This window comes from Galendromus occidentalis, unplaced genomic scaffold (genome assembly GCF_000255335.2).
Source record: "Galendromus occidentalis unplaced genomic scaffold, Mocc_1.1 scf7180000076757, whole genome shotgun sequence".
In the NCBI taxonomy this organism is placed as follows: Eukaryota; Metazoa; Arthropoda; class Arachnida; order Mesostigmata; family Phytoseiidae; genus Galendromus; species Galendromus occidentalis.
Window position 1 is genome coordinate 1 of NW_003804746.1, and position 10,100 is coordinate 10,100.

At 50.4% G+C, this 10,100-nt stretch overlaps 2 protein-coding genes and 2 pseudogenes across 2 annotated transcripts; all 4 read right to left on the bottom strand.

Annotated features, from left to right (window-relative positions):
- Positions 1-15: 15 nt before the first annotated feature.
- LOC100903304 (peptidyl-prolyl cis-trans isomerase sig-7-like) lies at positions 16-924 on the bottom strand (the record flags this gene model as incomplete). The annotated part of the gene is made up of 3 exons (XM_003740136.3): positions 718-924; positions 315-569; positions 16-156 (listed from the first exon to the last, which is right to left on the bottom strand). Coding segments are annotated over exons 1-3 (528 nt in total), but the record flags the coding sequence as incomplete, so codon positions are not given.
- Positions 925-1,200: 276 nt separating this feature from the next.
- Positions 1,201-2,456, bottom strand: LOC100903449 (peptidyl-prolyl cis-trans isomerase-like 4 pseudogene; annotated as a pseudogene).
- Positions 2,457-3,573: 1,117 nt separating this feature from the next.
- Positions 3,574-5,331, bottom strand: LOC100903594 (peptidyl-prolyl cis-trans isomerase sig-7-like; annotated as a pseudogene).
- A 3,600-nt stretch (positions 5,332-8,931) lies between these two features.
- LOC108863718 (uncharacterized protein K02A2.6-like) lies at positions 8,932-9,744 on the bottom strand. The gene is made up of 2 exons (XM_018638237.1): positions 9,721-9,744; positions 8,932-9,603 (listed from the first exon to the last, which is right to left on the bottom strand). The coding sequence occupies exons 1-2, from the start codon at positions 9,742-9,744 to the stop codon at positions 8,932-8,934; spliced, it is 696 nt and encodes a 231-aa protein (XP_018493753.1).
- Between the last annotated feature and the right edge of the window lie 356 nt (positions 9,745-10,100).

A 10,100-nucleotide genomic window follows, 5' to 3' on the forward strand; every position in this document is an offset into this window, starting at 1 on the left:
AACTTCGGGGGATGCCGGATATTCCAAGTTCTCAGGCTCTGCGAAAGGATCGTCCAGGATCACAGTGTGCGAAATCAAGATGTCTTGCATAGGTCTCTCGTCTTTGTCACAAATGACCTCGTTGATTCTCTCGAGGAACTCCATGCCTTCAACAACCTGCGAGGGAATTGAGCTGAATGAGGAACAGTTCTTCGTCTTGCGATCGAAGATGAATTGCCAATATTGTGTGAATGAAGGCGAGCCTTGAAAAGTTATCCGGGAAGCCGATCACCATTACGACAGATGATCTTGTTAAGGTGACAGAGCACACTTACCTCTCCGAAGACACAATGTCCCTGCTCATCTAAGTAGTCGAGGTTGTCGCTCAAAGTTATGAGAAATTGAGAGCCCAACATCCCTTCACCGTTGTTGACCATCGATAGCGTTCCCAGCTTCAGATGTTTCAATCGGGGCTGGCTTTCCGCTTCGAAATACCGCGCTTGCTCTCCATAAAGATGACTGAACATGGAGCTCCCGCCCCTTCCGCTCAGAGTGGGGTCTCCCGCTTGGCAAACGAAGTTCGGTGTCACCTGAATTTCGAATCAAAGTTTCAGACTCAAGATGCGAGTTTCTTCACGCGGGAAAAGACACAAGATACGCTGTGCTTCACGTCAAATGGGGACAAGCTCAAAAGTCCTCAGAGTCAGTGTCTTCCCCCGGAGCGACGCTGGAACTCACCTTGAAAAAAAGTTGTAGATTGTAATACTTCAATTTACAAAGTTTCAGAAAATTCATACAAGTTCGCGGCCTCTCCTCAACGAAGAGATCGACCGTGAAGTCCCCCATGGTTGTTTCAATCACCACAGACATGGCAGAGCGATTGTAGCCGAGAAATGAGTTCTGGATTAAAACGAGCCACCTATCGAACCGCCAGTCCGAATGATCGAGCACAATTCGTACCCGGTCAATCGATCGAAAATCAACAGTGATTTTTCCGCTATTTCAGCGGCGCATTAGAGGCGCGGCGGGAAGAACCCTTAAGGTCGATTCAGACTTATCAAGATTTGCGATTCTAGGCTTTGTGCTCCAATCCAGAGCTGGCGTTGATCTGGCTAAGGGTTCAGACCGCAAAGGAGGTGGAGATAGAATACAGTGAGGGATCTAGGAGAGTACCTATTTGAGAGCACCACCCTATCTATCTGATTGTTTACATGTGGGGTTCTAGAGAGCGACCGATTGAGAGACGTCGACGTGGATTCTTCTGTCGTCAATGAGAACATTGTCCATCTTCAAATAAGCGTTCTCACACGACTCTTTGTTGGCGAATTCGATGAAGGCGTACTGAAGACTCTCCCCCGTTTTCCTGTCGCGAATAATTCCACAACCTTGGATTTCTCCGAAACGCGAGAAAATCAGCTCGAGATCGTCATCGTTCGTCACCGGGTTGAGTTTGCAGACGAAGAGAACGTTCTCCGGAGGTGCCATGTCCGCGTCTGGGAGATCCCCGATGATTTTCAAGACCGTCGCTCGAGCTTTCGCTTCCTTCTCCTTCAACGCCTCTTCGATCTCTTCTGCTGTGCGGCCTTCATATTCGGCGATGTCTTCATAACAGGCGATACGATCGGATTTCAGCATCTCGAGGGTAACTTCGGGGGATGCCGGATATTCCAAGTTCTCAGGCTCTGCGAAAGGATCGTCCAGGATCACAGTGTGTGTAATCATGATGTCTTGGAAAGGTCTTTCGTCTTTGTCACAAATGACCCCGTTGACAACCTCGACTACTTTGATGAGCAGAGACATGGTGTCTTCGGAGAGGTAAATATGCTCTGTCATCATAATAAGATCATCTGTCGTGTCGTAATGGTGATCGTTGTCGTGGATAACTCGTCAATGCTCGCCTTCATTCACACAATTCAGCCGTTCCTAGACTACATACGCCTACAGTAGCTCGAGAACGTTGGTCCGGCCAGTCTCTCTCTCTTCATAACGAACTGTCGGACTTACAACGCACAGGAGTCAAGCAACTCCTTGATCGGGAATCGGAAGGTAGGGGCTCACGGTGCGATTTGGAATTTAACCTGTGAGTCTCGTGCCAAGCCTCGAAGGACTCCGGGGAAGATCTCTGCTTTCTATAGTTCTACAAGTCCGCTGATTGAGATTATATCTGATTCATCATCGTCCAGCCACCTTCTGTGGCATAGCTCAAGATGTAGCCGTCGATCAACTGATTGCACTCGATGGGGTTTCCAATATCCGCTCGGAGCTCTCGAGCGCGACCAGGATGAACAATCGAACGATTGTAGGGAACTGGGAGCGTCTGGATGCCGGATTGATCACTCCTGAGATGTTCATCGATCGTGTGAAGTAGAAGGCTGGAGGAGGTAGATCAGTGGAGCGTCGAATACTGCTCCGCAACAGCTCTCGTCCTTCTTCTCATTCGCTAAACTCCCTGTTCTGGCAATATTTCAGCTGCGGTACGGCACAATATTTTCGACGAAGACCACCCAACCGATCAGGCCATCATCACCCTGTGGGAGTAGTGGGTCGACCGAGAGGAAGATCTCGTGGAGAATTCGATGCGATCGGCCAGATATCCATCCAGACTTACTCGTCAGAAGATTCCCAATTGATGATCTATTACCCGAAAAAGTCGTCACCTACTACGAGCCCACCCCGAAGACAAGTGAAGGTTCGGAACCTGGTACTTCCTACTGAGTGGAAGAGTCCACTGGCTCCTGATAGAACGAGCTCATTTCCATCGATGAATAAACGGAATGTGATTCTCCATCCTATCCTGGGATCCTAGTCACGAATCACGTGACATAATGATGTGATCTAGGCGAAGCTCGAGTTTCGACTCGGAACCAGAGAGAGTAATCTTGTATTCATCATTCTTATTCCTGGCCGGATGTACCCTTTGCATCGGCTGGTGGAATCCGACACGGATGAGGCTCCTCTTAGCATGAAGTATCGGAGTGCGTCCAAGCCCACGACTCCTCTCGGGTTCACGAGGCAGATACGGGCTGCGGGGCCACTTTTTCGGTCACTTCCCCTCCCTCTGGCGCACAGGTGATCCTTCAAGAGACCCTGAGAATAACCACGATCGGAGAGAATCGGTATCGTCAGGGATTGCACGTCATCGGATTCAGCACGACGCTCCGGACGGGAGCGACCCCCGCTGGAGAACTGGGAGACCTCGAAAATCGTTGCTTCGATTTCCACGATGGGCAGCGGAAGAGCCCAAAACCAATTCGTTCCATGGGGATGCTTCGGAACGCCCATCGACTGAACCCTGATCAGGCTATCTCGAGGCTTATGTGTCATTGATTTTCCCATCTGCGACAACTGAAGAGCCGGCCGAAAACTCTCTGCTGATCAGCTGGGACCAGGACGTTCGACGGGAAGACGAGGTTTTGCTGGAAGAACTCGCAGCTTTCGATCGAAAAGAATGACTTCGAATTGATGATGAGAAGTCTCCGGATCCCACGGCCCTTGTAAAACTGATGATACTCAATGAATTCATTATATATACATGTTTATTTTAAAGGTCAAGGTCTCAATCAATAGCGATTCGAACGCTCCGAATATCGGTCTCTAGAGCGAGATCTGCGCCCCCGATCTTTCCGGTCTCTCGGCGACGGATTCCGTCTCCGATTCTTCGGCGAGGGACTCCTCTTGGTCCGTTTTTGTGATGGGCTGCTCGTTCGGTCCGAAGGCGAGGGATTCCTTCGTCGATTCCTCGGCAAGAAACTCTTCCCTCGGTTTCTCGGTGAGGTACTTCTCCCTTCTCGTCGACGTTCCCTAAACTGGAAATCTCTACTTCGACCCTGCGGAGGGGGGCTCTCCCGGCGGGGCTTAGGACTCGTCTTTCCGTGGGATCGATGTCGGTTGTCGGGGCTTCTCGACCTCTCCCGTTTCTGTGACTTCCTCGCCTCTGATTCTCCTCCTAGAATGAGCTTGTAGCCGTCTTTCTTGCGAGTATCCCTCATCACATATTTCTCTCGCGGTCTGTCGTCGGACCGGGTTTTCGTCTTTCCCTCTGGCCAGTCTCCCTCGACTCCACGACCTTTCCCTTTCCATTGGACTTTGGCGACCGATTGAGAGAAGTCGACGTGGATTCTTCTGTCGTCAATGAGAACATTATCCATCTTGAAATAAGCTTGTTCACAAGACTCCTTGTTGGCGAACTCAATGAACGCATACTGGAGACTCTCCCTTGTTTTCCGGTCGCGAATAATTTCACAACCTTTGATTTCTCCGAAACGCGAGAAAATCAGCTCGAGATCGTCATCGTTCGTCACCGGGTTGAGTTTGCAGACGAAGAGAACATTCTCCGGAGGTGCCATGTCCGCGTCTGGGAGATCCCCAATGATTTCCAAGACCGTCGCTTGAGCTTTCGCTTCCTTCTCCTTCAACGCCTCTTCGATCTCTTCTGCTGTGCGGCCTTCATATTCGGCGATGTCTTCATAACAGGCGATACGATCGGATTTCAGCATCTCGAGGGTAACTTCGGGGGATGCCGGATATTCCAAGTTCTCAGGCTCTGCGAAAGGATCGTCCAGGATCACAGTGTGCGAAATCAAGATGTCTTGCATAGGTCTCTCGTCTTTGTCACAAATGACCTCGTTGATTCTCTCGAGGAACTCCATGCCTTCCACAACCTGCAAGGGAATTGAGCTGAATGAGGAACAGTTCTTCGTCTTGCGATCGAAGATGAATTGCCAATATTGTGTGAATGAAGGCGAGCCTTGAAAAGTTATCCGGGAAGCCGATCACCATTACGACAGATGATCTTGTTAAGGTGACAGAGCACACTTACCTCTCCGAAGACACAATGTCCCTGCTCATCTAAGTAGTCGAGGTTGTCGCTCAAAGTTATGAGAAATTGAGAGCCCAACATCCCTTCACCGTTGTTGACCATCGATAGCGTTCCCAGCTTCAGATGTTTCAATCGGGGCTGGCTTTCCGCTTCGAAATACCGCGCTTGCTCCCCATAAAGATGACTGAACATGGAGCTCCCGCCCCTTCCGCTCAGAGTGGGGTCTCCCGCTTGGCAAACGAAGTTCGATGTCACCTGAATTTCGAATCAAAGTTTCAGACTCAAGATGCGAATTTCTTCACGCGGGAAAGACACAAGATACGCTGTGCTTCACGTCAAATGGGGACAAGCTCAAAAGTCCACAGAGTCGGAGTCTCCCTCCGGAGCGACACTGAAACTCACCTTGAAAAAAGTTGTAGATTGTAATACTTCAATTTACAAAGTTTCAGAAAATTCATAGAAGTTCGCGGCCTCTCCTTCACGTAGAGATCGACCGTGAAGTCTCCCATGGTTGTTTCAATCACCACAGACATGGCAGAGCGATTGTAGCCGAGAAAAGAGTTCTGGATTAAAACGAGCCACCTATCGAACCGCCAGTCCGAATGATCGAGCACAGTTCGTACCCGGTCAATCGATCGAAAATCAACAATGATTTTTCGGCTATTTCAGCGGCGCATTACAGGCGCGGCGGGAAGAACCGTTATCAAGATTTGCGATTCTAGGCTTTGTGCTCCAATCGAGAGCTGGCACTGATCTGGCTAAGGGTTCAGACCACACCACAGGTGGAGATAGAATACACACGCACAGGGATTCGGGGTACTTGATGGCAAAGAGTAGACCGTACTTTATTCTGAGGTTATCGGTGCTTATGTACCTATTGGTTGACTGAGGAATGTAGGAGAGAACCTATTTGGGAGCATGACCCCCTCTATCTGATTGTTTACATGTGGGGTTATAGAAAGCGGGGTTCGGGGTGCGTGTACGGAGAGGGAGATGTAGACGAGTGGATGTGTGCGGGGTTCTGATGAGACGAGGGTCCGGGGTTTCTATGATTGATGAGGGTGAAATATTGATGGATGTGGGGTCGTACGGAGGCGGGGACTGAGATTCAACATCTTTACTGCCGTTTATTGCAACAAGACTGAATGAAGACGTTTGTCCCTCTCATAGAGTTGGTGATTAATCTCTGGATCTCCCTCAGCCGTGTAGGTAGCGATCTGAGCCTGAAATCCAAATCCGGGCGTATCTATAAACTTCTCGATCAATAGGCGGGAATGGTGGCTTGCGCTCTCATGGAGTCATCCGACAGTGAAGCCTATGCAGAGGTATTCCGGGTTCGGAAGCGAGAAGTGCACGATTTCGATCCACCAAATTCCATGGGCGATTTCGATGGTGCGATTAGAGCGCGGAGTTCCCTCAGATACGGATCCAGGGGTGTTGGTTTCACAAAACTAAATGCTTGGTGAGGCGTGCCAGTGCTCCCTCCGTCGGTTTCTCCCGTGAAATCAGGGGACCTGGCAACATCCTGAAGAAGGTTCTAGCTTTCGCTGGACATTCGTTGCTGCCGATGATATCGTACCGACCTCCCATCTCTGCGCTCAGGAGGCTCTCGACGTCTCCCCTCCGATAGCTGATCTTCGGATCATCGAAGTGATCATCGATGAATATTTCCGGTGGGCCAAGCTCGGCATGCAAGCAATCTTTCTCCTCACATCGTCGTTTCTCTGAAGTTTCAGCCGTTCCTAGACTACATACGCCTACAGTGGCTCGAGAACGTAGGTCCGGCCAGTCTCTCTCTCTTCATAATGAACTGAAGGACTAACAACGCAGTGGAGTCAAGCAACTCATACCTCAATTGGGAGATAGGGGCTCACGGTGCGATTTGGAGTGTATTCTGTGAGTTTCGTGCCAAGCCCCGAAGGACTCCGGGGAAGATCTCTGCTTTCTATAGTTCTACAAGTCCGCTGATTGAGATCATATCTGATTCATCATCGTCCAGCCACCTTCTGTGGCATAGCTCAAGATGTAGCCGTCGATCAACTGATTGCACTCGATGGGGTTTCCAATATCCGCTCGGATCTCTCGAGAGCGACCAGGATGAACAATCGAACGATTGTAGGGAACTGGGAGCGTCTGGATGCCGGATTGATCACTCCTAAGATGTTGATCGTGTGAAGTACAAGGCTGGAGGAAGTAGATCAGTGGAGCGTCAAATACCGCTCCGCAACAGCTCTCGTCCTTCTTCTATTTTTATTTAGCCTTTTATATATAGTAAGGATTTGAATCTACGGTTTTTAAGTTAAGGAAAATTTCACTCAAAGAAAAGCTCATCAAGACCCCTCCCGTGGGGCAGAGCGTCGAGAAGCAATCTTGCGTTGCCTCGCTGGGTCTCCAGTGCGATTTTCTGTCTGAAGAATGCCGTCGAGCGTGTTTCCCCAGTAGCCTGCTCAAGTCGTCCACCGATATCCCTGGAGAAAGCAGTCGCCCGTTCGCCCCAGACGCCCGAAGTTTCGATGACAAAGGGGAGGAAAATATATTCCTCTGAGAGTGTTCTGTAATGGATGTTTTTGTCGCGTTCACCTCTGGCGGCCACGGCACCCACAGATCTCGCCAAGCCCATGTAGCTGGGGGAATAGGTGTTCCGGATGGAGACGTCCCACACCAGAAGTCTACCTCGAGTCCAAGAAGTCAGAGACATGCCGTCAGGACGGATGCCGCTGTCAGGGCTCGAAAGAGCGGGCTCTGCGCGAACCGGGACATGTAATTGTCTTATGCTCCGGAGTATGATGTCATTGACGGCGTTGTGCCGGGCCTGCCGGAAAGACGTAGTAGTGGTGCAACTGAGATAATGGTAGCCCTCTGGGTCAGCATTGCTGCCGCATCTGCAAAGGTGGGCTGCGAAGAGGTCTAGACCAAGACGGAGGCTCTCGTCCTTCTTCTTGTTCACTAAGCTCCCTGTTCCGGCTATATTTCAGCTGCGGTACGGCACAATATTTTCGACGAAGACGGCCCAACCGATAAGGCCATCATCACCCTGTGGGAGGAGTGGGTCGACCGAGCGGAAGATCTCGTGGAGAATCTTCCGCACTCCGATGATCACGCCTACAGTCTTCCAGGAATATAAAAGAAGCAGGCTTGGAGGAACAATGATAATTACATGAGAGTCGAATGTGGAGTAGTAGCGAGAAACAGATGTTGAGCGGGGCGATGATGATAATTGTTACCCGTTGGAAGCCATTCAGAAAGTATTCAATGCTGACTATCAGACCCCGAGTTATCCCATTCCGATATATTTCGCGAAAAGCTCCGATGATAGGGGGGCGCCCGAGAAAAAAACCTGAAGATCCCGCAGTGAGAGAACTCTCCTCTGGCAATACAGGGGGAAAGCCCTGGGAAACAGTTCTCGATCTCAGGAAAAACTGTCTATGTACGTCAGTATTCTTCCGAGTGTGTTATGGCTCGCTGAATGCGGGTTGCAACTTCTCCGACCGTACACGAACTTGGGGGAGTGAGTAGCACCCTTGACCCTTGGTTTCCGCTCATGGCACGTCGGGCTCTCGAGCGGAATCTCCCCAGCCGCTTCGCGTGCAACCAGCGCGCACCGTTGAGGGATGGAAAGATTATGTCACGTTGGCTGGTTTCGAGCGTTGAGACACGGACAGTCGTCTGACAATGAGAAGGGAGGAATGTCGTGTTCGCGCTCGTTTTTGAACAGCTACCGGAAAGATCCCTCTTTAAGAGCTCGATAACGAACTTAATAAAAAAGTATATTCTATCTCCACCAGCTTGTGCGCTAGACCTCGTGAGTTCAGTTCCTCGTGGTAACACAGCATAAGCGAACTCCTCGCGCCGTATCGAGCGATACTATATCGTGGAGAGACTCGGAGGGAATACAGCAGAAATTCCAGAGAATTCGGCCGTCTATTGGATTCGGGAGGCATGACATGAGGCATGAGGCAGTGGAATTGCAACTCCCGAAAGGTCCCCGAATACCGCATCGAGTTCTCCGTTGCGGAGAATATCATTAAACAGAATTCACGAGGGTTCCCCTCTGAGCCGAAGCTTGGTGATGACTCCGGAAAGGAAACGACCAGATAGGAAGGTCAGTGCCGGAAAGGAGCTTGGAGCTGTTATTACTCAAAGGGAAGGCGTTTGGTACTGAAGAGACCTTTCGGCGTGTTTATTGCCAAGATGTTTTGGCATCCTGCCGCGACTGGCACTCGGAGGTAGGCCTCGATCAGGTCGATTTTCGAGAAGAACTTTCCTCCGTTGAGGTTGTTGAATATGTCTTCGCTGCGGGAAGAGGGTAATTGTCGTCTTCGATGACGGCGTTGAGCCCTGTAGAAGAATTCGCGCAGAGTCGGATGTCGCCGTTGCTTTTGCGAACAACCACGAGAAGGTGCCGCAAGAAGAGAGCTGTCGGAACGTTCGATGACGCCTGAATCCTCGAGGCGTTCTATCTCCTTCGTTACGTCAGGAAGAATGGCGTAAGCAACTGGTCTTGCCTTCTTAAATAGAAGTTTTGCGTCCATTTTCAAGAGGATTTCCGCTTCGTATTTCAGGCACGTTCCCATTTTTCCCTCAATCACCTCCGGGTACTGCGCCTTGATTTTCTTCATAAGCGCCATTTCGTCGGCGTTGTCCGAGGGAGATTCCGTGACTTGGGAGATTGCGTTGGATATGAACTTTAAGTTCAGGATTCTTCCGTGCGGGTCCCTCCTTAGCCAGTCGAGTCCGAGAAGGGAACATTTGTCGGTCACGAGACACTTGCCCGTGAATGAAGTATCCTCCAACTCGACCTGGCACTGGAGTGTTCCGTCGGATTCGAGTTCTGTTCCGCTCGCCTATATTAAGTTCTGAGTGTTTTTCTCGAGGATTGGATTCCCCAACTGTTCGTAGGTGCGTCGGTTTATTAGGGATACCTCCGCTCCTGTGTCCACATCCATTTTAACTGGGACTCCATTGATTTTCACCGTGGTGTAAATCAGGTTGATATTCGCCACCGGTAGCAAACGTATTTGGATTTATACGCGCTCGTCGGTTGCGGTGTTCTCTGTACCTTGTGAACGGCCCTCTTCCGGTTCGTCCCCACGAACGCCGCGTCTCGTCTGATGTTTTCGATAATCTTCAGGTCGTCAATTAGCTCGTCGAAGGTCGTGCAAGGGCGCGTTTCCAGGGTATTCAAGGCTCGAAGACGTTGGAGCGAGTGCTCTGGCCGGTGCAGCCTTTGGATGGCAATGGAACACTCGATTTCATCGACTGAGCAGGTTTCCACATCGCTGACATCTGTTTGTGCCTTGAT